Source organism: Emys orbicularis, chromosome 10 (genome assembly GCF_028017835.1).
Source record: "Emys orbicularis isolate rEmyOrb1 chromosome 10, rEmyOrb1.hap1, whole genome shotgun sequence".
Taxonomy (NCBI): Eukaryota; Metazoa; Chordata; order Testudines; family Emydidae; genus Emys; species Emys orbicularis.
In genome coordinates, this window is record NC_088692.1 from 22,756,484 (window position 1) to 22,782,337 (window position 25,854).

The window sequence follows — 25,854 nt, forward strand, 5'->3', positions numbered from 1 at the left end:
TTATGCCAGACAAGTAACAATAATTCTATTCTGAAATTGTATTAAAGACAAAAACTTATTAAAACTAAATTGGATGGACTTGGGACTGGGTTTCCCACTCTACCCTCCCTACAGAGGGTGCTATTTATTAGCCTTCTCAATCTCTATCCTGGGTTTCAGATATGATACAGAATATCAAATTCACCACCTGAGTATATGGGGAGAGCTCCATTATCTTCAAAGCAGGTGTGGCCATTTACATAAGTGCTGTAATTGGCCCTGTCGATTGAATCAACTCAAAGTAAATGGTCTGAAGCTCAAGTTCTAAAGTTACATCTTCCTCTTTCCTTCTTTAATTCTAGCAACTGGTCTTTGGTATGCGAGAACAGTGGTGTCACATTTCCACAAAAAAGGTAAAACTGATAATCTCAAACATTTCAACTAAAATCTTTTGGGTGAAGAACATGCTGAAAGCTGAAGTGAATAACTATTGTACTGAAAGTTTTCTCCATATCTGTATGGCGTTAGCACTTACCCTAACTTTCCATAGTAGATAGCTGATCATTTTGTACAATTAAAACTTTTTTCCCATTTGATTTAATCAGAGACACTATTATTTTTTTCTTTTGCTATAACAATCTTAATAAAATACATGAGCTAAGGTTGTGTTTATAAGTGGTTTTAAGAACTCTCGTGCACATGTATTTCACATACATTCTGATTGGAACAATATTTAATTTGCATGCATTAAACATCCCTACTTTAAGTTCAGTGTCTTTCTAAATGAATGAGTTCTGAGAAGTGACCTCACTGCTTTAAGAACGCTTTATTTGTTCCATTCAAAATAATTGTAATTATGACTTTTCATTACCAGGTTTATTGATTTACAGCTGAACAATAAAAAAGGGGTTCCTTGACTCTAAGTATAACAAGATGAAATGGCATAAGATGAAAATTAAAGTATTTAAACTGATTACTAGTGAAACATTTAGACATGAGTGAATAGATACAATGAGGAGTAATTACTATAAGCCAGATTCTTCCCTCAGCTAAACCAGTACTACGCTATTAACTCTGGAGTAACTGAAGGGGAAATGCATAAAATTAACTTATCAAAAGCCTAACAGTCAAAACTTTACAGAGAAAGTGCATTTTAATTTACCTGAAAACAAATCAGTCCTCACTACAATCCTGTGAGGTAGGAAAGCATTCAGAACTTTATTTTACAGAGGTGGAAACCGAGGCATAGACCAGTTGAGGCCACAAAGCACGTCCGGGGGCAAAGCAGGGGTAACAAGTTCCTGGTTCTCAATCCCGTGTTTGTAGGCCACTAGAGCATGTTGCCTTTCAGTTTATTATACAGAGAATAATAATGCTGTCTTTTGTTTAAAAAAGATGCTCCTCAAAGTTGATAGGCCCAAAATAGAATGCACAGCCCGTCCCACTGCCAAACAACTTGTATTCTAAATACCCTGTTATTAACAAAACTCCATAAATACCAGTGCTCCAGAAAAAGGTCTGCAGAGTCTTAAACTGCCTGTCAGTCCCTGTGTTTTCTTGGCTCATGAGTATGGAGCTGGCAGGAAGGGAGACTATGGAGGTGCAAATGTCACGTTTTGTTACTTAAATACATGTTGCAGCAAAACCCTAGCATCTTAAGTTTGTTTGTTTGGGCCAAAAGTTTAAGGACTACATTCTTCCTCAGGCTGCATATATGTGGCTGTCATTTTAATAAGAACCACGTATGTACATTTAGCCCCAACTGGACTGCAGCCTTAATTATGAAGTACATAGTGAAGAAATTATCAGTTGGGGAACATTCTGAAACAAACTCACTTAAGAAAAAGAAAAGAGGGTGAGGGGAAAGGAGAGAATATCATATTTCAGGTCTGACAGCCTTTGCGGTCTCTCTAAATAAAGTTATACATACCATCTATATTTGGGGAGATCAAAGGAAAGGTCTGTAGCATTCAATGTGGTTTTTTTGTAAAAAGAGAAATCTCATTCTTAAAACAAGATGTTCCTGAAAAAACAAAGATCAGCCACTTGGTTTGTACTGCTTTGAAAGTGCTGTTTTTCTTCCCTTCTGCAGGCTCAACCTCAACATATTCCTCCAGGTATATGCTAATATAGAACCCACAGTAGCAGTTCAAGCAGCTTCACGATCTTATTTGTCTAGTGCCAGTTGAAAGATGACTGCCCTTTCAAATGTATTTTAGATAATGCACCTGATACCAAATCTCTTTGCTACAAAGCTCCTGTACATTAGCTCCCATCCACAGTGAATGCCATTGTAATTACCCTAGTTAACATATCTTTATTGCAGTTCAAGTGCTTAGGCTCTCAAGATTGGTTTTGTAAATTAGGTGAAAGAACACAGAGGCCTGAGAAACAGCAAGACTACACCCGTTGGAGTAACTTGTATGTTAATAGTTGTATCGAGGGCAAAATCTCCTAAGAACACTTGCTCCAAAACATCATAGATCTTGTATCCCTCCTTGCAATCCAGGATACCCAGTAGTGGTAAATTGGTTGCGAAAGGTCTTGGCATTCCATCCGTGCCATTGTTCATAACCGCTATGGCAAACTGTCCGTTGAACAGGATTCTCTTCCATACTTCAAAATGACGCCACTGTCAAATAGAAGTATATTGTAGGGATTCATTTTCATTGTTTTTGCATCATCATTTCCGAAACTAGATACATGGAAGTCACTCACATCCCTTTGTGCTTACAATACTATTCACAGAAACTGTCACCACTATAATTAACTTAAAAGTAGCACTAGTATTAGTTTGCACTTAAGCTGCGTGAAATCCCTGCGATAGATGTGATGGGGGTACAGACCTGATGCAGATGAACAAAATATGGGCCATCTCTCCTAGCTCTTAATTCCCTCAGAGAATAGAAGTGAGAGGTGCTGCTTTAGGGATTAACTGGATTCCAGATGTTACTTATACTGCAACTAAAAGTATCTAAGGGTATGTCTACACTGCAATAGAACACCTGTGCCTGGCCCATGCCAGTTGACTCCGACTCACAGGGCTAGAAAATTGCAGGGTAGATGTTTGGGCTCAGGCTAGAGCCCAGGCTCTGGATCCCTCCTCCCTTGTGGGGTCTCAGAGCTCAGGCTCCAGCCTAAGCCCAAATGTCTACTGCAATTTTACAGCCCAGCAGCCTGAACGCTGCAAGCCTAAGTCAGCTGACAAGGGCCAGTGGCTGGGGTTTTATTGGTGTAGACATACCCTTAGGTACTGTAGACAAGTGCCTGCCCTGAACGTCTTACAGTAAGTTGACCTCCTACAGCCAAATAAGACTGTCTTAAGAAAATATTACATCTTGCTGTGTTTGGCAGCATAAATCTGCTCACATTTTTACATCACAACAATGGAAGGTATGCAGGGATCAAAATGCTGACTATTCCAGGTGTTTTAAAAATGTAAGCAAGCTGTTATCGATATTTTTTATAATCTTATGAATTTGTTCTGTGATGGACACTTATGCTTATTAATAAAGAGCATCTTTTGTTTATATTTTGGGGGGGATAATCTATAACTTTCTCCCAGAATAGGTGAAGGTGGAATGTAGTAAAATGAGTAAATGATCTCTGATTCTGACAGCTAGCTTTGTGAAAGAACTGAATGGCACACACTGAGCTTTATATGTTGTCCAGGTTGACCCAAATGTTCTCTCAATCAGTAGGTGTTGGTGCTGGATGCGTGCATGCTTCAGTATTCATTTCTAGTGTTGCTGATTTTGTGCATCTACTATGTTTTGCAACAGCATCAGTGTTGGTTTTGTGCACATTTTTTGCAACTATCTTACATAATGATCCTACTTTTTCTATCTTTAAAAAGTTTTATTGCCTTTGTAGAACTAGAAAATTGCTAAAAATAGGGGAAATAGATTACTTCAATTTGAGTGCTACAAGTAAGTTTTTTTTACCTGGGAAAAAAAAAAAATTCCAGTGCCCTAGAGCCTGTATCTATGCCAATGCTGTTAAGTGTTACAATTTTTTCTTGACAGTGTGCCAACTGTATGAAGTTCCTTGGTTCCGCTTTCTGCCTGTGCAGCTACATGGTAGATACAATTCTATACTTAATCTGTAAGAATATGTTTATACTTTCACTTCATCCACTGTTGTCAATTATATGATTACCCACCCATCTTTCCAGCAGTTCCAAATGATTTTCCATAGTGAGTAAAACAATCAAAAGTTCTGCTTACTTCTAATCTCTTTCTACACATGGGTCCTATTTATCCAGTGTCTCATTCAAACTATCACATAAGACATTTTTCTTGATGTGATTCTAGGCATCTAAATTAATTTGCCATTCCAGACAGTCAGGACCAAACTCTTCCCTATATTCTATCATACTCTATTGTTAAAGCCCTACATATTTCATCTAATGAGCAGCTGGAGTGTTGGGCACAATCAGGGCACAGATATCCGAGAGTAGCTTGCAGTTAGGAAAAGGTCAGCATAGTTCTTACACGGTCAGCAGGACAGATGTGTAACTCGAGTGCAGTTGCACTAGCATAACCAAGGGAAGAATTTGGCTTAAATAGTTAGGAATTTGTCTGCTCTTGGGAAGTTTCTCTTCAAACCTCACAGCCTTAGCCTATCATATGCAATATTTGGGGATCGAGAGTGCAGTAGGGTGGAGACATCAGCCTGGGAAGGCCCCAAGGTATCATAAGGAAGGACACTGGCTACAAAGGCCACATGGTCTCACCTTATCATATGAGCCCAAGGCCCATCACCAAAATCTCAGGTCTTTTATCTCTCGGAACCATTCATTTTATTCTCTTAACTGCACTGGAAACCGGCTGCAAGTTGTGATGAATAACCAATACCACAGTTAGGAACTAAATACATTCCTACTTAGCCCACTGTGGCTTGAAGATGCTGCGAGGAAGGCAAAAAACTCCCTGGTCCTCTGCCAATTGACCCATGGGCGAAAAAATTCCTTCCTGACCCCCTAATCAGGTGATCGGCCAGACCCGCGCCATCTCTCAGGCTGGGTTCCCAATCTCATTTTGGGTGGGTAGAGTGGGCTGCTGGAACGGAGCTGAAAGAGGCTCCACGTGGTCCCTGCACTGGGCTAAACTGTGGGAGATGAGGCATGCTGGCCAATCAGCACCCCTTTCTCCCAGCTGGCCAATGGGTGCCAGAGACTCCCAGTGGGAGGAGCTACCTATTGTCCCTTGGCAAGTGTTTCCCTCTATTGCTACTGGGACTATCCCCCTTTCACTGCCAGCCCCATCAATTTCTCCCACCCGTTGATGTGGATGGGTGGCATTTTGCAGCAGCTAAAGATTGTGTAATTCCATTCTACTGCATCCATGTAGTACCACTGTGTCAACGCTGTTGCTGTCAGTAGGATTGTTTACTTAATTGAGAACACCATGTGACACTGCATCCATTAAGATTATAGTAAGTTTCCAGATAAATGTTCTCTCTTCAGGGATGAAAAGGTATGTGTTTAACTAAATCAACTCTTAAAATTGACAAGGCTAGACTGTACACATCTTTTGCTTTGTGTAACTATTAAGAGATTGAGACATCTCAGTAATGTGGTAATCCTGAAACAATTGTAGTTTTATCATTATGGCAGGATGTATGGGTAGAGACCAACCTAGGCAGAAGTGAAGAGTATTTACCATAGCAGCATTTGCTGATGGTTATGCAATAAAATACTAGCTTTCCCACTTTATGTGTGGCTCTCATGCTAGATATGACGAGAGTTCAGGCTCTCATACTGGATACGATGGTAAAATGAACTGACCCACTTTCCCCCATCCACCTTTTGAGACTCTTGGGACTCTCTCTAGAGCCTAAGAGCACTCTAAGCATGTATTGTGATCAACCTGCAGATCTACAGGAAAGTCACACAAATAAGGACAAAAGTTACTCGGAAGCAGAGGCAGAGAAACTCAGTAAATCGCCACTTGAATTACACTGTTCTTGAATCCAAATTGATACTGGATGAAGTGTTGTTCTCAGCCTCCAAGAAAGGAAAACATTATATGAAGCCTAAATGGCTGTATACATCAGCACAGCAACTGATAGAATAAAAAAACGCTAACAAAATTTAGACTGGATGTAAGCTGGTGCAACTCCTGTGGAAGTGTCTTGGCCAAATTCACTAGTGATGTAATTGGCAGTGTGAGTTACTTATGTGTAAACTGGTCATAAAATGGGTGTAAATTCCATTCATATATATCCAATGAATGTGTAACCTATGTATGCAGAGAGGGAGTGGGAGGAGAGAGTGGCAGGAAAAGTAATTAATTATAGGAATGTGTAGATTAACACATCTTTCCTCAACCTTTCCAGCAACATTAAATAAGTGATTAAAAACAAATCACTACAACTTACGTTTATTACCAAAGGACTGGAAAGGCTGTTTTAAAAATGAAAAATTCTGAAGCTTCCTTTCTTGGGGAAATATAAGATAAAGTTCATATTGCTAAGTGTGAGTTTCTGGCAGAGCTTGGTGATGAGGCATAGCAGAACCATCATTTAAAAATCAAACCAAACAAAAATATAGAGAGTAGACAACTAGCAAATTGGGTACCTGCATAATGCGCTGTCCCTGAATCCCCAGAGAATCTTGGTTTATATAAATCAACAGCTTGTTTTGCAAGATGTGCTTGGCATCCTCAGAGATTGTCCTTAAATCACTGGACATAAAGAGAGGGGCTGCCAGGATTGCCCACAATGCCATCTGCACTTTTGACTGCTCATAACTCAGGCCAAAGTTACCAATAATCAGCTGAAATAAATCAGATACTGTTAAATGAAACTGTCTGTATTGTAGTAGCGCCTAGGAGCCCTAATCACAAACCAAGATGCCAGTGTCCTGGCACATGACATGGGCTCTTAGGGGTACTGCAAATGTGACTCTCTTAAAAGAATGATAATATACACCAAAAGCCAACTACATTACAATTTAGCACATTATCCTGCAAACCCTCTATGTGCAGAAATCTTACTGAAGTTAATAGTTGAAAGCTTGCAGAACTGGACTGTTACTTGTATTGTCTTTTATACAACATTTGTCCCAAAATTCGATTTCAGAATGAACCATATCTTCTCCTTCATCACAAAATCCTGTTTCCATAATACCTCTGTGCAGACTTGCAAAATTATCTTAAATTTACCAGCCCATCAATAAAATGTACTTGTCTCCCTTTGCACCCCCAGAGTGAGTGAGCAATTCAGATTTTGAAAGGCTACCTTAATTGCCTCCCTTTGACTGTAATATATTTGTTTAAATGTTTACCAATATTTTTCTGCTAGGCTATTTTGGGGAGCAGTTTTTGGTATCTACCTCAAGTGTGTTCCCAGCCAGGGTCACACATGGTTCCACTTTGCCACCCTTCCTCTTAAACATGTTTGTGTCACAACTAGAGGAGATCATGAAGCATTCTGGACGTTCGTGCCATTGGCATTCTGATTATAATTAAGGGTAGGATTCTGTCACAGAGGTCAAGAATTCTGTTACTTTCTGGGACCTCCGTGACTACTTCTGGGGCAGGGCTGGAGCAGCTGTCAGTCTCAAGGCTTCTGGAGCAGTGGCTGCTGGAACAGCTGACCGGCGGCCAGCCCCAAGGCAGCCGTAGCAGCAGCCATGGCCAACACCAGGCCCACCAGAACAGCTGGCTGGCAGCCAGTCCTTGGGCTTAACATTTTAGTTGGGTTTAATAAAGGAAGGCAAAAACTATGCCCTCAAGCAACACAGCTACTTATAGGGACAACTTGAAATGGGAGCCTGATAAACCAGGAGGCTTCGCAGCACTGAACTGCAGGAAAACCCTCTCCTCTGGTAAACCATCACCAAATGCTGTGGTCTTTGTTATTGCTATGATGGAATAGAGACTGGTAAAGCATTGCAGTAAGTAAACTACAAAGTATAAATCACTTTGGTGGTATAACAATCCAGCTGTATGTTTTCATGGTCAAAAAGTAACTGCTATGAATTTGGGGCCTTTGCTGCACAATGTGAAGGTCTCCACTATGTATTTGGGGCTAAATCCCCAGCAGCAACAAAGCAGAGTTCAGCACCGCTGAGAGGAGGCAGCAAAAGTACCTTCATCCTGGAGCTGGCTAGGGACTGAACTGTCCTTCAGTGCAAGTTAGACTAGCCTGAGACCTGCTCCAGCTTGTAACAGTCTCTTGGGATTGCTGAAGTGCAGCATGCTCTGGCCCTACTCCCTAGGCTGGGAAGGATGATACACAGCCAATGTAGCCAGCCCTAAATCATCTGAAGATTCTTCCATGCCAAGACAATCCTCTGCTGTCCATTTAAAGAAACTTTTAAGGTTTCTTTGCTACATTCCAGTGGCACAGAGAGGCCTTACCGTGGGCCAAGATTTAACAAAAAAGTTGCAGTCTTTCTTTATTATGCATAGCCGGCTCTGGTGTTCCACACCTTGGTCAGACTGCAATGTGCTTTACTCAGGAATATCCTTGCAGGCCACTTGGATGCTTTACCTGTGCTGAATGTGCTGTGGAGTGGGTTAGTGTGAGTAAATTACACCAGTGCTCCATTCACTACACTGGTTTTCATTCTGCTGACAGGTGAAATTTAAATTACTGGATTTTGAAATTTCTGAAGCGTTATCTAATTTTGAGACTTGCAACCTGAAAGAATGCTGCTTGTACCATCCAGTTGGATGAGAAACTGAAGAGCTCTTGTTGACATTCCCTCGGTTTGAACTCTTAAGAACAGGAGGCAAGACAGTCACCGTGGAAGCTCCCCAGCTGTAACTTGCTCCCTCTGATGCCCAACTTTGCTGGTACTGAGAGCATCCTGCAAGGTTCATCTTCCTGAACAAATATCTGTTTGATCTCAAGACAAATCTAGAGAGGGATTTTCCACCCAGTGGCTGGGGTGGCTAACAAGGGGATGGCTATTATGTTAGATATTTATTTTTAATATAGGTAATGAACCCAAGGGCCCCACTGGTGAGGCATTATAATTTTAGTAAGAAAAGCTTTTTTTACCACACTAATACTTGGCATTCATGCAGAACATCTTTCACTAGATGATCTCAAGGCATTTTACAAACATTAATTCCTAGAAAAAAAAGTTAAGGTAGCAAATATGTACCTACTGATTCAAAAAAATTAGAACATTAGTTATTTACAAAATGTTTAACAGGAAATTCTGAGTTAAGATTAAAAACCATTTTGGCTTGAGATCCATGTGTAATTTCTGACTGAATTTTTTTCCCTGAGATAGTTAAATGTGAACACTGTCTATATCAGATTTAAATGCAAAGACAGTGCAACCTTAACTACTGAGCTGCCACTACATCTCTATACTTATCTCATGCTATAAATACCTCTAATGGTATTATACCATTTTGAAGATGGTTAAGTTGAGATAAAAAGAATGATGCAGTGAGTCAGTGATGGAGGCAGGAGTAGATCCCAAGAGTTCTGACTCTGTCCCTGCTCTAACTGCTGGACATGTTTTCTATGCACAAGTGCATAGTATCAGTCTTGTCCATTGGCAGTTCACAGCTGTCTTTTAGAAAGTCTTGCTAAATTACCTTTTTATCAGGATCTATTTACATTTCAACAGAAAACAAAATATTAAAAAGATAACATCACCATATCTGGATCATTCCATCTTCCTGGGCCAGCTGCAGGTTGCAGATTATCCTGGTTATTTCCATACCACTCAATAATATTTAGAACACTCTCCCAGGAATCCTGGATGTCACCAAAATTTCTCCAGAGGTTACAAATGTCACCAAGTACGGTATAATTTATCTTAATAAAAACATAAGTAATATATTTATATGTATACTACGTATGTGATCATCACATCCATGAAATAAATTATTTTATTTCTACAGCCACTGAATAAACTACATTTATTCTGCACCTTTGACCTGTTTCCTGTGCCAGAACTGCTACTGCCATTATAAATCTCTGAGTAACTTCGACAACTCCCATTCTCGGCTGCCTCCTGTTCTCCCTCTTCCCTCCCTTCCTTCTCTCCCCTCTTATTCTGCTGCTTTCCTACCAACACTAATTGCTGTGGTGGGTCAACAATAGCAGATGTCAACTCTCCCCATTATGACACAATCATCTGATGCAAAATTAACTGGATCACTAGGCTTCAGAACTGGAACTACTAGGCTGTGAAATATCATATTATGAGCTGTCAGACAAACAAAAGTAGATGGGGAAGGACAATGTATATAAATACTGGTTTGTTACAGTTTATACTATATTTAAGTGGTATTTTCCACCACCAAATTCACAAAGGTATTGATATAAAACATTTTAAAAAACAAATAAGCTGACTTGTTCTCCAGAAAAGCAAATAGGGTTTTCTAAATTTCTAAAGGAGTAAAGAAGTAAAATGTTCCCTAGCACAGAACATTAATCTGTGTTGTTCTCAAACAGATTTTTCCAAAGGAAGAACAACTGATTTTAAGACAGTGGTTTAGTTGCCATTTGTAAATTGAGAAGAGCAGACACCTTTGCCAGGTTATTTTATTTTCAAATGTCATACCCATAATCTGAATAGGAGAGATTGGTATCTACAATGTACAGCTTTCTCCTATAAGCATCTGAAAAGCAGAAGACTTTGGTATTTCATTAGTGCAGTGAGGTTGTTCATCTAACAAGGTGGTGCCAGTATGCAGAAATGAATGGAATAGAATAGGACTAGCTTATTCTATTGCACTATTTCTCCAGAGGTTACAAATGTCACCAATGTATTTGAATGAACTGGTGTGCAGTTCATTCAAATACATTCCAGCCATTTGTCAAGAGGTCCCAATTAGCTAAATACTGTCAGCTAAAGAGTAATAAAATAAAATCAGACAGTGGAGATACCTTTGGGGGAAGCCCTCCTTCATAAGCTGGCCAGCTACATGAGTAAGCGATAGGTCTTCCTGTTTTATTCAGAGCAATGCTCATCTTTGGGTAGCCTAAACAAAATTGAGCATTGGGTATTAATGCAAGGCAATATTAACATATTACATAACAATAGTAATAGTGTTCTAGTTTTTTTCACTTGCTATTGTTTTACAAAGGTAAGAGTGGAGACTCTTCTTTGGTGAATTACATCTGGAACGGGAATTATATATGGAACATGGCTAATTAAAGGTTTCCTTTACAAAGTTACAATTTATGATCATGCCTGCCCCAAACTGACTGTTTCTGCAGATGTAAGAAAAAACATTTTTTGTATATTCCTGTTTTCAAGTTATTCAGCAAGAGGCAGATTTTTTCTGAAATAGATGTGGGATTGGAATAATCTTATAGTTCTGAACCAGTGTTTAAGAAAAGAGCTGAATGGCGTAGTAGCATTGTACTGAGTTGCCATTAAGGAAGTCTGGGTTTGGAAAAGAACCAAGGAGTCTCCTTCTTTAGACCAGCAGAAAACTGAACATCTTAAAGAGATTATGTTCCTGAAAACCCTTACACGTGTGAATACGTTTTTGGGAAAAGAGGTGCTGCAAGTACAGGATTTTGCCCCCTCAGTATCTTTCATTGCTAAGCACCTACTATGACAGTCTGGGAGCAGAGTCCTCTTTACCCTATCTGAGACTCACCTATTTAAAACAAATCAGAGTCACAATTTTACAAACAGTCTCCATTAGCACTCATTATATACATACTGAATGTAGGTTTCAGAACAGTTGGCTTTGTAACACCTATTTTCTTGTGCTTATAAACCTTTATAAAAATGTACTGTTGTAATAATTTGGTCTTCAAACTTACTCTAATTGTGAGCTCAATTGTAAGAAGTGAAAGTTCATAATGTCACAACAACAACATATACAGTAGAACCTCAGAGTTAGGAACACCAGAGTTAGGAACTGACCTGTCAACCACACACCTCATTTGGAACTGGTAGTACACAATCAGGCAGCAGTGGAGAGAACAACAACAAAAGCAAATACAGTACAGTACTGTGTTAAAAGTAAACTACTAATCAAATAAAGGGAAAGCAGCATTTTTCTTCTGCATAGTAACGTCTCAAAACTGTATTAAGTCAATGTTCAGTTGTAAACTTTTGAAAGAACAACCGTAACATTTTGTTCAGAGTTACGAACAACCTCCATTTCTGAGGGATTCGTAACTCTGAGGTTCTACTGTAACAATAAATGGTGATGGGAAAAGGTGCAAAAGGGAGACAGACTGTGCTAGTCGAAACAAAAACGCTTACACTGATATAATCCAAGGACTGTGTTAAGAACATGCCTCGCAAACAAGAGAAGTGTGGAACTGGAAATCAATGGACCAAAACTGGTGTCAGAAATTATGCCTGACTGCTGGATAAAATAAGGGGATGGGCTATTTCACCCTTCATTCCCTTTTTAAAAGGAAAGACTTTGGGGGAAAAAGTGCCTGCAGGCTAACAACCACTGCTCACTGGGAGATGAGAGGTCTGGAAGAAGCAAGCTTTACCATCAAGTCTGTCTCCTGGGACTCACTGTTACACCAGTGGTCCTTCATTGTCCTAATCCTGAGGGAGCTCATGACGAGACAGGGCCAGAGAGAGAGGGACCCAAAGGACATCACCACCTACACTAACTAAATCCTGAATATCACCTGGGATGTGAGGCTTTGTCACCCTCGCCCATATCCCTTGTTTCTTCTCTTTCCTATCCTCCTTCTTTTGCCATCTGTCTAATAAAAGTCTGGCTTAGCTGGCCAAGACCATATATTTGCAACACTGCTATAAGCCTGTGACCAAAGAGGCAGGTGAAAGCAATGCAGTAAACAGGATGATGCTGATACAAGCTTGCCAGGTCACAAAGTGGCTAACTAGATATTTGCCATGCCTGTGTTTCTCTAGGAGTCAGATAGCAAGTGAGAGTTAACACCAGGGCCAGAAGCTGCATTTTCTGCCTTTCCTATTCTTTTCTCTCCTCATTTGTGTGTGTTTGTTTTGTTTTGTTTTTTAAAAAATGGGATCTGACTTTAACAACAACAGCAACAGCTCCAGCTCATCTCAACTAACTTTTTCTTGTTTCCCTAAAAGGACAGTTTTAACTAAAAGACTTTCAAACTGGGTTTTTTCTTTTTTTCTTTTAATAACTTTACAGCTAAAGGGAAAGGGAATAAGGGATATTGTTAAAATAAAATATTTATTTCATAGTTTACATAACTGTGTTCCTTCTTTTTTTATATCTTTAATAAAAGGTTAAAAAGATTTTATTGGTGTGTTTGTCATGGTACTAGGCAGGTTGAGGTCTCTGTATTCCAAACCTCCAAACTATGGGGAGGCATAGCTCAGTGGTTTGAGCATTGGCCTGCTAAACCCAGGGTTGTGAGTTCAATCCTTGAGGGGGCCATTTAGGGATCTGGGGCAAAATCTGTACTTGGTCCTGCTAGTGAAGGCAGGGGCCTGGACTCAATGACCTTTCCAGTTCTATAAGATAGGTATATCTCCTTAATTTTCTAGGAAGCAGTTCTGCAGAAAAGGACCTAGGGGTTACAGTGGACGAGAAGCTGGATATGAATCAACAGTGTGCCCTTGTTGCCAAGAAGGCTAACGATATTTTGGGCTGTATAAGTAGGGGCATTGCCAGCAGATCGAGGGACGTGATCATTCCCCTCTATTCGACATTGGTGAGGCTTCATCTGGAGTACTGTGTCCAGTTTTAGGCCCCACACTACAAGAAGGATGTAGAAAAACTGGAAAGAGTCCAGCGGAGGGCAACAAAAATGATTAGGGGGCTGGAACACATGACTTATGAGGAGAGGCTGAGGGAACGGGGATTGTTTAGTCTGCAGAAGAGAAGAATGAGGGGGGATTTGATAGCTGCTTTCAACTACCTGAAAGGGGGTTCCAAAGAGGATGGATCTAGACTGTTCTCAGTAGTCCCTGATGACAGAACAAGCAGTAATGGTCTCAAGTTGCAGTTGGGGAGGTTTAGGTTGGCTATTAGGAAAAACTTTTTCACTAGGAGGGTGGTGAAGCACTGGAATGGGTTACCTAGGGAGGTGGTGGAATCTCCTTCCTTAGAGGTTTTTAAGGTCAGGCTTGACAAAGCCCTGGCTGGGATGATTTAGTTGGGAATTGGTCCTGCTTTGAGCGGGGGGTTGGACTAGATGACCTCCTGAGGTCCCTTCCAACCCTGATTTCTATGATTCTATGTTAACTGTTAATGTTGGGCAGTGACAGAGTCATATTAACACCCTTGACACTCTGGACCTCTTTATTCCCTCAAAAGTAATACAGTACCTTAAGAGACAAAAATATTCAATGCTTCATATTTGCTCCCAAACTTTTTTATTTATATTTTTGGAGCTCTAGCAAAATCCCTTCATTCATTCTGTGTTATCAGTGAGTGGAAAAAATATATTTTTCTGTTGTCTTAAAAAAACCCAAAAGCCTTTGACAACACTTTTTGAACAGGGCTTCAGCACAAATGGTTGACTTTTACAACTTGGAAAGCAGGCCATCGTTCTCATCGAGGACTAGTATCTTTGCTTTGTTTGAGTAAGCTTAATTTGGTTGAACAAATTTATGACTATTTTAAAACTTACTAGGCCACAAGCACTAGAACACTATGCTAAGGCTACAGATCTGAACTTAAACATAGGGAGATGCACTGCACATCTTTTGAGGATGCTCAGGATCTGTTATGTGGAGTTTTTAAAATCTTTCACCGGAAGCATCATTTACTGGTGCAATTTGAGGCAAGATACTAGATGTGATGGGCTGACATGACCAATATTCCTATTAAAATGCTATATTGAAAACGAGAAGGAGACTGAGAGGAGAGATGGGGAGGCAGTAGGAAGCAGACCCAGAATGAGAGGGGCACAATCCTGTTGACTTCAGCTGGAAGTTTGAGTGCTCAAGGACTGCAAAACAAGGGCCTTATTTTGAATCCTGTTTCTTGAGAAGCTACTTAAAATGAGCTAAAAGCTGCATTACGAGGGGATGGGTGGAAACTTCATTCAGATAAAACAAGATCATGAGACATCACAACTCAATATTGAGCTTAACGAATCTAAATTTAGATTCACCCAAAACTAATAAACATATAAATAGAAATTATTTGGAGATGAAATAACAGGGATGAAAAGCAAACCTACTACTTCACAGAACTTGAAGATTTCACAGGCTTTTTAAAAATTGGAATATCCAAGTTTAAGAAGCTTCATTTAACAACAAAACAAAACTCCCGAGCTAGTCTTTCCCTTGTTCAAAGATTAATCCTAAGAAACAAACCTATTGCTTTAACAGATGAGTTTGAATAGCAGCCATCAAACTTCAGCATGTCAACTTCCCATTCTGCAAATGTTTTGGCATCTGTATCAATGGTGTCCAGTGTGGTCCCAGGGTAACCTTTACAGGTGTAGTTACCCATGTCACTATAAATTCCAAATTTCAGCCCTTTTGAATGTATCTGGTAAAGCAAATTAAAGTGATTCTGATTAGTTTATGATTCCAGTGTATTTGTCTTCTAATACCCATTGATACTAAATCTCTCTTCTGTTTGTTAAACATCTTCATTACTTGTCTGAAGTTAGATTTCTCTTGGATGCTCTCTTGTGAGGTCTCTGCCTATTTTGGCAATGATGTTCTGAGAGCCTTTGCATACCAGAGTCCTAAAAATCTGATTGTTGTGCAGTAATGGCTGCTTTGGATTCATGATGAAAAATATACTTAAAAGGTTAATTACTTGGAGTAATATGTTGCCTTTCATGCAAGGATCTCAAAACAGTTCAAAAGGATTAGGATGTAGGTAAGCATTGTTATACACATTTGGTAGAAACAAACCAGAATGGTTAAGTGACTTACCCTATGTCGCACAGTAAGTGGCACAAGTAGGAACAGAAACCAGGAATTGTGGCTCCCAGTTCTCTATGCTAACCATTAGATCCCTGCCTCTCTGCAAAATACGGCTTTCATTCCAAATACACACTACGGCTCCATCCTGCAAACACACACATGCTTATCAATGACTTCAGTGGAACTACCCAAATGTGTAAACTGGTAAGCACATGTGAAACTCTGCAGGATTGGGGCCTTGCTGGGTTCCACTGTACACAACCACATTGTGTAACTGACCCACTGCACAGAATAATGCATCTTTGCTCATTTGTAAATATATCTACCTTCCTTTCAATTCTAACCCAGAGCATGTTAATAGATTCCTAAGGAATAACATTGATTAACCCTAAGTGTCCACTGATCATCATCCATATGTGCAGGCACAATGAAAATCCAATATGTATTTCCCTTAGAGATATGCACAGAATCATTCACATGTATTACAATTAAGCTGTTCCCTGTAATTTTTCCAGCTAAGTAGCTTGACATTTATTAGTTGTCATTTAAGTGAATTTTGCAGTAAGTTATACATATCCTTTTCTAAAAACAGTTTCTTTAAATAACTACGTTCAAAAGAAAATTGCATTTTTAGCACCTACATCTGAGATACCACAGTGAGAAACTTACATAATCAGCAAGGGCTTTAATACCACTTGGAAACCTATCTGGGTCTGGCTGAAGCCTACCCTGGGAATCCCTTTCCTTTGCAGACCAGCAGTCATCAAGGTTCACATATTCATAACCCAGCTCCTTCCATCCATCTTCTGCCATCTTGTCTGCCATACTTTTGATCAAGTACTCACTGGTAAAAAACAGAAGATTGCATTAACAAAATTGTTGAAATGTTACCATTTTGCTTATTTTTGTGTGTTTGCAGGGACCTCAAAGGGTCAGGACCTCACCTTTACATCTCTTCAGAAAAATGGCAATTCCAACCGAACAATGCCACTTCATACCTTGCTGGCTAGCCACTGATTCAGAACAGAGTTACAGGGAAAATGCTCAATTCTGGTTCACCTGCACTACTTCTTCCAGCTCCTGAACTTTTCTTTAAAGGTATCCCTTCCAGGTATTTAGTAACCTGACCCTCCTTGGGGGGAGGGATAGCTCAGTGGTTTGAGCATTGGCCTCCTAAACCCAGGGTTATGAGTTCAATCCTTAAGGGGGCCATTTAGGAATCTGGGGCAAAAATCAGTCTGGGGATTGGTCCTGCTTTGAGCAGGCGATTGGACTAGATGATCTCCTGAGGTCCCTTCCAACCTTGATATTCTATTCTTAGTCTATAACAGTGATCACCAACCTGTTGATTCTAGAGACTCTCCCAGTTGATCCCAATATCTGGCAGTGTAGCAGGGCTGCTGCTAAGGCAGGCTCCCTGCCGGCCCTGGCCCCATGTCGCTCCTGGAAGTGGCCAGGGTGGCCCCGCGGCCCCATGTGGGGACAGGGGTCTCCATGTGCTGCTCCTGCCTGGAAGCACCGCCCCTGCAGCTCCCATTGGCTGGGAATGGCCAATGGGAGCTGCGGGGGCGGTGCCTGCAGAGAGCAGCAGTGTGTGGAGCCATGTGCCCCCCACCCCCAAGGGCCACCGGGGGGCATTGGCCCCTTCCGGGAGCGGTGTGGGGCCGGGGCAGGCAGGCAGGGAGCTTGTCTTAGCCTCGCTGCACCATCACCCGGGATCTGCCCGAGGTAAGTGTCGCTTGGCAGGAGGCTGCACCCCAGCCCTGAGCCCCCTCCCAGAGCCAGCATCCCATATCCCCTCCTGTACCCCAACATTCTGCCCCAGCCCGAAGTACCCTCCTGCACCCAAACTCCCTCCCAGTGCTTGCACTGCGAACCCCTCAGCCCCATCCCAGAGCCCGCACCCCATCCCCAACCCCCTGCCCCAGCCTGGTGAAAGTGAATGAGTGGGACAGCGAGCGACGGGGGTGGGGGGATGGAGTGAGCAGGGCTTCGGGGAAGGGGCGGGATAGATCCTGGGTTGCCCTTAAATTCAAAAAGTGATCTTGGGTGTAAAAAGGTTATAGACCACTGGTCTATAAGATCTGAAGAGGTCAGTCTAACATGGTATGTTAAGGGGATAGAATAGGAATTGATCTTAGACTAGTGTAGTCTACACAATGTGTAGTTCAGAGTATTTGTATTGCTTTCAAGGTTCTGTAAAAGTGTGACTTTTAGATGGATGCCTATCAATAGATGGGATTCTAAGAATAATTTTTAACATCTCAATAGCTGAAACATCTTTTGAAAGGATTATCCCCAGGATTATCTGGGGTGTTCAAAGAAACATTTTGGAACTCAAAAGTTGTATTTAATTTATATTATATGGTATAGTAATCTCATAGTACCCTGCCTTATAATAGTTGGATTTAGAAACCTTCCCATTTTAAAGATCAACCATTGTTTTAGTTACTTAACAGGTAGAAAAAATGGGACTTGGCCAAAACATTTCCATCTTCAGCTAGGTTCTCTGTCAGGGTTATAGAAGTGACCAAAATATTTGTCTCCTTGGCTACTGCTGTGCAAGCATTACCAAGTTGATCATAAAACATTTCCTGTTCTGTGAATTATAGGAAAGTACTATGATCTTAACAATGTTAAAACACTTAAGTATTTGACATACTTAGCCTTTTTAGTGTCGAGTCTAAAGTTCAGCTTGCTTTGCTTGTATTTATTAATACAAAACAATGAGGAATAGTCTCTCCCTCAGTTAATCTGAAGCAGGCTCTTAATTATAACATTTCTGAGATATAACAGTAGAGGGAGTTCTCTCAATATTTCCTAGCTGATTCTGTTCTGATTCTAGTTGTGTACATGGACATTATTTCCTTCCTGTTGTAGAAACAGGATTTCCAGCTTCCTTTTTTTAGACAAATTTAGGCCACCTCCCAAAATGGCAGCAGTGACACACTATGGTTTTGTCTCAATACACCTCTATCTCGATATAGGTATCCTTGGAGCCAAAAAATCTTACCGCGTTATGACGAACTTGCTTTGATCCACCGGAATGCGCAGCCCCGCCCCTTCGGAGCACTGCTTTACCGCGTTATATCCGAATTCGTGTTATATCGGGTTGCGTTATATCGGGGTAGATGTGTACCTTTCAAACTAGGAAACACAATTATCTAGCAAAAAAAATGAGGAGTCCTTGTGGCACCTTAGAGACTAACAAATTTATTTGGGCATAAGCTTTTGTGGGCTAGAACCCACTTCATCAGATTTATGAAGTAAAAAATACAGGAGCAGGTATAAATACATGAAAGGATGGGGGTGCTTTACCAAGTTTTAGGTCAGTCTAACGAGATAACACCAACCCAGGAACCAAACCCTGCTACAAACCCCAGTGCCAACTCTGTCCACATATCTATTCAAGGGACACCATCATAGGACCTAACCACATCAGCCACACCATCCGGGGCTCATTCACCTGCACATCTACCAATGTGATATATGCCATCACGTGCCAGCAATGCCCCTCTGCCATGTACATTGGCCAACCGGACAGTCTCTACGCAAAAGAATAAATGGACACAAATCTGACATCAGGAATCGTAACATTCAAAAACCAGTAGGAGAACACTTCAATCTTTCTGGTCACTCAATAACAGACCTCAAAGTGGCAATTCTTCAACAAAAAAACTTCAAAAACAGACTCCAACGTGAAGCTGCAGAACTGGAATTAATTTGCAAACTAGATACCATCAGATTAGGCCTAAATAAAGACTGGGAGTGGTTGGCTCATTACAAACCTAAACTTAATTTCCCCAATACTAATCTCGCCCTACTGATACTCACACCTTCTTGTCAACTCTCTGTAATGGGCCACTCTCTTACCACTTCAAAAGTTATTTTTCCTCCCTTGGTATCCAGCTGTTAATTGATTTATCTTGTTAGACTGACCTAACTCTTGGTAAAGCACCCCCATCCTTTCATGTATTTATACCTGCTCCTGTAGTTTTTACTTCATACATCTGATGAAGTGGGGTCTAGCCCACGAAAGCTTATGCCCAAATAAATTTGTTAGTCTCTAAGGTGCCACAAGGACTCCTAGTTTTTTTTGCTGATACAGACTAACACGGCTACCACTGAAACCTGTCACAATGATCTAGGAAGTCCATGAAGGCTTCCACAAATGAGATTTTAAGATTAAAGAATAAAAATTGGTATATACAATAGGGACAATAATATAAACATCTCTTCATAAGAGAATGTGGAAGGGGGAAAAACTAAATCCTACAAGAATTCTTTGAACAAAAGACAGATGAAAAAAGGGGAAGAAAAAAAATATAAAAACCTTCAGTAAATGGTGCAGGACTAGAATTATTGTACTTGAGGCCACCTTACAACAGCTATTCAACCATCCTTCTCCTTTGAGAAGTAAAGTATTTCTTTTGTAAATAACACATTAAAATAAGTGAATTGAGAATTTTTTATTCAAAACCTTCTTCTAATCTAGTGTAACTGACTGAACCTGGATTTATTCTTATCCTAAAATCTTACCTAAATCTACGTAGGCATTTATATTACCCATATCACTATGGCATCTAGCCACCAACGTCCTCTTATAGCTAGCACAAAGTTTGAGAAGTTTCCTAACTGTGATATTTAGAAGTCTTTCACAGCCATTCTTGATCCATTATCTCACCTGATGCAGTTTCCAGGATCAGTTTTGCAATCAGTATTGCATCTAAAACGTTCCCAAGGCAGCCATCCCATTGGTGGAGTCCTCAGTAAACCATTATCTAAGGATGAACAGCAGGCAGCCAATCCCAACAGGATGCTCAGAGGAGGCAGCAACATGATTAACAGGACAACTATAAATCAGAAGAATGGATCCAATTAATATTTTCACTTTTAGCACATCTGTTGTTCAAAAACAGTCCTACAATTTGACTTGTTCTTAATTGCTAGTTATCTATGTCTTAGGTATTTCTGGGGCTCCTAGCAACCAGGTATCTGAAGGACACCAAGGCATAGAAAATACAAAGATTTCAAAGGCTGATCATGATTAAACATGGACAAATCTAGATATACAGGGGGACATTTCCAAACCTTCGAACAATGATTTATTTGTCTCTTCAATTATCAATAGAAAATTTGCAGCTAAAACCCATTAATCATATTGAGAATACATCATGATAAATATAATTGCACACTTCAAGGATCAAACACTTCTTCCAAATATTAATACACTAAACCCTTCAATATTACTTTTGAGTAAACACTATATTGCCATTTGTTTTCCATTAAAATGCATATAAAGCTTGCATGGATATATTTTTTTCTACAAGCGTCTTAAAAAATGTATATCAGTATACAACATAGTTTTAATTTTGGCTGGTGGATCTCTTTTTCACCTTACCATTCAGAGACTGACCTGGGGCAATGACCTTACCTTGGGTTGAAGATGCAAAATATGCAACTCCTTTGGGATAAATTATTTTCAGTAACAAATTTGTTTTAATGAAAGTGGCATCAGGCTTAAGAAAGGGATTGGTTAAAATATCTCACACTTCTCACTTGCTCCGAGGTCTTCACTGCTTTTGCTTTCTCCAGTTTAGATGTTGGTAATGAAATCCTACTCCCAGGGTAGGATTGCCATCATCAATGATGCTGGAGCACAAATGGAATCACTGCAAAGACAGAGAGATCGTTACAGACTGGGACTCTGTATGTTACAGAACGTTTGACTTCCTGGGAGGAAACGGTTGATAAAAAGAAAAAAAATGATTTTTCTAATAACTGCAAGAGTAATTGACATCCTTCTACATCTCTGTGTGTGTTTCTTTTACTCTCTGCCTGGTACTTTCAAAACTACATTGCAGCCTTAATTGGATGAACACTTAAAAACAGATTTTCTTCTCTATTGGGTTATTAAAGGCCCCTACATAACAACACACGTTTCTCCCAATATTCTTGCCCAAATTTTTCCTTAGCCTCTTCTGTTGTGAAGTGTGCTAAATTGATTGATTGAAAGACACAGCGAACCTCAGAGTTACGTGCACCAGAGTTATGAATTAACTGGTCAACCACACACCTCATTTGGAACTGGAAGTACACAATCAGGCAGAAGCAGAGACAAAATATATAAATAAATAAAGCAAATACGGTACAGTACTGTGTTAAACATAAACTACTAAAAATAAAGGGAAAGTTTTTTTTTTTTTTTTTTTAAAGATTTGACAAGGTAAAGAAACTGTTTCTGTGCTTGTTTCATTTAAATTAAGATGGTTAAAAGCATCATTTTTCTTCTGCATAGTAAAGTTTCAAAGCTGGATTAAGTCACTGTTCAGTTGTAAACTTGCGAAAGAACAACCATAATGTTTTGTTCAGAGTTACGAACATTTCAGAGTTACAAACAACCTCAATTCCTGAGGTATTCGTAACTCTGAGGTTCTACTGCAGGTGCATTTCGTATACGTATACACATATAAAACATATATCTTTATCAGTTATACATAGTAAAATGTTATTAATGAGTTACATTGAAGAGCAAGAACTTGTAATAGAAGCGGGCAGATTACAACTATGTATAACATGCAACAATGCAAACTGAAACTTCCTCATTTTGTTTAAAATAAAATTCCATGCAACAACATTTTTTTTTCTTAACTATGACAGTTGTTACTGTTGCCACATGAACTATAATTACACAAGAAGCAATTTAGAGGCATCAAAAGTGAGAGAGAAAATATAATTATCCAAACGTTATAGAAGAGTTAATGATCAAGTATCTCACCTATATCGAAAGCAGGCAGGCTGTCCGATCTGTTCCTGGGGAGATCTTCCTCATTAGAAAAAGAAGACACATGTTATCCCCCTTGTTTTAAATGGAGATTAAAAAAAATTTATTCACAGATCTGTCTTCTATAATTTATTCTTTTGATTTCACTGGATCACTTATCTCAGATTATTGTACTAAGTTACATTTAGTGTAAGATCTCCCCCTCTCTCTGAAGGTACAATAGAACATTCCAACAGCTTTCCATCTGACATATTTGCTCTCCTAGGAGGAAGCAGAAAAGGAGGAAAAATTCCTTCATCAATCTTGGGGGATTCTACAGTGCCCATCACGATAGTATCTAAGTGCTTCAGCAGTCAAAGATCCAACTGTGCCAGCACCAATGGCTATTGTGCTAGCATGTGTGTTGGCCCAACTGTAACTCTGAAACTGAAACTATTACTAAACACAATCATCTAATTCAAGCCCTCATAGTTGCATTATTTGTCTCTTTTATGGCTGCAATTGTCTTGGCCTAATGGTACCACAGAGAATGAGGGTCTAAGGGCTGAATGCTGACCCACTCCTGGATCCACTAAACACAGGATAACTGTTACCTTCATACGCACCAGGGTACCTCAAGAAGAGAACTTGGTCTATTCAGTATCTTGTTTTCATACTCAGGATCATTCAGTAAGAGTCCGGAATCTGACCAAGTTTCACATTACTGCTATTTCTGCCCATTGTTTCTCTCTCTTGCCCACCCTCTTTTCTGTTTCTCTCCCTCTTCCCTCTCTTTGTGTCTCTTCCTGTCTGCATTTCCCTGTCAAAAAGCTCCCATTTTCCATTCCTTCCTGTAGATTTTATTTCCTTCCCTCTTGCATGTGCTAAAATAATCAGTAATGAAATAATTCTTACATTTAAACTGTTATAAGTAGTTTTAAGCGTCAACACCCAATTAGATTAATTGGGGGTAGGCAGATCACTCCTTTAAGTCATTGTTTTGAGCTGTCTGCAGATTCAAAGACAGTCTTGTAATGGTTTATGCTTATGTCCTGTCTACACTATGAAATTTTTATTTGCATATCTATATTGATGAAGTTATGCCAGTGCAAGTCTCTAATGTAGACACACTGCACTGGGATCGGGGCAATTTACTGGTGTCAGCCCCAGCTTGTGCTGGTGCAGCATGCCTAAATTAGGGACTTGTAGTGGTATAACGATACTGATGTGAATTTCCTTAATGTCGATGTTATACTGACAAAACCCCAGCCATCAGTAGGCAGGATTGAACTTGGGACCTCTGGAACTAAATACATGAGCCTCTACTGCATGAGCTAAAAGCCATACTCATTAATCTGCTTTTCTAAGTGGTCTCAGTGCCACCAGATAGGACAGCACACCACACCCAGGAGGTGTGTGGGTTACATAGCCAGGACCTCAGTTTGTATGTACAAGGCATATCTTATTATTTGGGATGAGTTTCAGTTGATGTTTTATTTGCATTTTGATTTTCATAACAAAATCAGAAATGGGAAGAAAAACAGTAGCCACTGGAGTTTGTACATAGTGATGTGCCATCACACAGGAGAATAACCTTTTATAACCCTGACCTATGGTATATGACTGGGGCTATGAAATAAAAAAAAAAAATAGCCTTACAACAGCACAGTGGGTGTCACTCTCTTATTACTCCCAAGACCAAAGCCAGTAGTATCAAAGAACCATTGGCCTGAGTGCTTGCTATACTCCACTTATATTTAATTGAATATATCATCACTGCTCAGAGTGTGTGGGAGTGAGGTCAAGGATTAAACATGGACAAATCTACATATACAGGGGGACATTTCCAAACCTTCGAACAATTATTTGTCTCTTCAATTATCAATAGGAAATTTGCAACTAAAACCCATTAATCACATTGAGAATACATCATGATAAATATAATTGCACACTTCAAGGATCAAACACTTCTTCCAAATATTAATACATTAAATCCTTCAATATTACCTTTGAGTAAACACTATACTGGCATTTCTTTTCCATTTGCCCTTCCTTAACATTTGAGGTCAATGAAGGGCAAATGCATGCTCATTTTAAGCTCCAGAAACCTAGAAGGGAAAAAATTAAGATAGACTGACTCAAAAATAGACTAAAACTGAAATGTATTACTTCCCATACCAGCTCAGACTAGTTGTCCATCCAGTCAAGCATCCCACTTCCAGCAGTTATTAAAGCAATGCTTCAGGGGATGTGAAACTCCCTTGTAGAACAAACAGCCAGTTGTACAATGCCATGGAATCCTTTCTGAGTGCTGCAGGCAATCACTCTATGCCACAAAAGGTGATGTTAGTTGGTCTGATTGCACCAGGAGCATGTGTGTGTGTATAGCTCTCACTGCATTGTAGGTAACAAGTGGGAATCATGCAGGATACTGCTTTCCAAACCAGTGAGTGTGAGGGCTACTCGCTTTGTTTGCAGGATGGAGAGTTATACCTTCCCTTATTTTTAACCTATTCACATACACCAGTGGGTTACCATGCAAGACCATACGTGAAATGAAGACATTATAGTGAAGGCTGCACATTTCAAACCCAGCATTGTCACTAGTTGGGAGACACCATAGGCACAGTTTGACGTTTGTGCCTGCTGGCTGGGCTTATGGGACAGCGCAGTGCCCCCCACCCTGTCCCTGTGACAAAGCATGGCAAATGGCATCAGGCGTGATGCTGTGGGGCGAGACCACCCCAAGACGCGACAAAGGCCCTCTGGCTGATGTCATAATGATGCATGCCGCATGCTGACCACACCAACGTGTCATGGCGGCACGCCCACTTTCTGATGGTACCATGGCAGCCAGGTTTATGCCACACCATAAGGCAGCCTCCTCCCACCACTGAGCTGCACCCACGTTGGCAGGACAGCGTAGCGTAGAAGACCACCCGAGTCTCTTCAGGCCCCACCCACGGTCACGTGGTGCAATGGCGTGTGGGAGGCAGAGCGAGAACCCGCGACGGGGAAAGAATCCCCCACATCCCGCGCACGCGCACTGCTGTCACTGCCTAGCGAACCGGCTGCCACCCCCCACATCGCAACGACAGTTGGCGGGGTTGGCGACGAGACAGGGCTCGGAGGCGGAAAACAGTACCTATAAGGCGGGTGGCCCAAGCGATGCGAGCCAGTACTAATTACCGTGTGGTGTGGACAGTCTGGCACCCCGTGCTTCGGCCGGGTTCCTGAGGGGGTGGTGTGATGGTGAACCTAAGCCAATCGGAGACTCAGAGACTGCCGGCCTCCGCCTATCAGGAGTGGCGTAGCGTGTCTCCGG

The 25,854-nt window shown here is 40.6% G+C and overlaps 1 protein-coding gene across 3 annotated transcripts; it reads right to left on the bottom strand.

Annotated features, from left to right (window-relative positions):
• Positions 1-795: 795 nt before the first annotated feature.
• LOC135884456 (alpha-N-acetylgalactosaminidase-like) lies at positions 796-25,777 on the bottom strand. Of its 3 annotated transcripts, none has more exons than XM_065411834.1 (10): positions 25,719-25,777; positions 22,545-22,589; positions 21,326-21,438; positions 20,451-20,619; positions 16,436-16,610; positions 15,203-15,380; positions 10,843-10,937; positions 9,604-9,765; positions 6,560-6,757; positions 796-2,611 (listed from the first exon to the last, which is right to left on the bottom strand). In XM_065411834.1, the coding sequence occupies exons 4-10, from the start codon at positions 20,603-20,605 to the stop codon at positions 2,342-2,344; spliced, it is 1,233 nt and encodes a 410-aa protein (XP_065267906.1). In that variant the 5' UTR covers positions 20,606-20,619; positions 21,326-21,438; positions 22,545-22,589; positions 25,719-25,777; the 3' UTR covers positions 796-2,341. The 3 variants fall into 3 exon arrangements, with proteins under 3 accessions (XP_065267906.1, XP_065267904.1, XP_065267905.1); XM_065411832.1 differs by having other exon boundaries at positions 21,317-21,438; XM_065411833.1 differs by lacking the exon at positions 25,719-25,777 and adding an exon at positions 24,708-24,786 and having other exon boundaries at positions 21,317-21,438.
• Between the last annotated feature and the right edge of the window lie 77 nt (positions 25,778-25,854).

Coding starts and splice junctions, on each gene's coding strand:
- LOC135884456 (XM_065411834.1), bottom strand. CDS start 20,605: ATGTTGCTGCCTCCTCTGAGCATCCTGTTGGGATTGGCTGCCTGCTGT. Junction 16,611..20,450: donor GATCCTGGAAACTGCATCAG/GTGAGATAATGG, acceptor GTTTTTTACCAG/TGAGTACTTGATCAAAAGTA. Junction 15,381..16,435: donor TTAAAGCCCTTGCTGATTAT/GTAAGTTTCTCA, acceptor TTGCTTTACCAG/ATACATTCAAAAGGGCTGAA.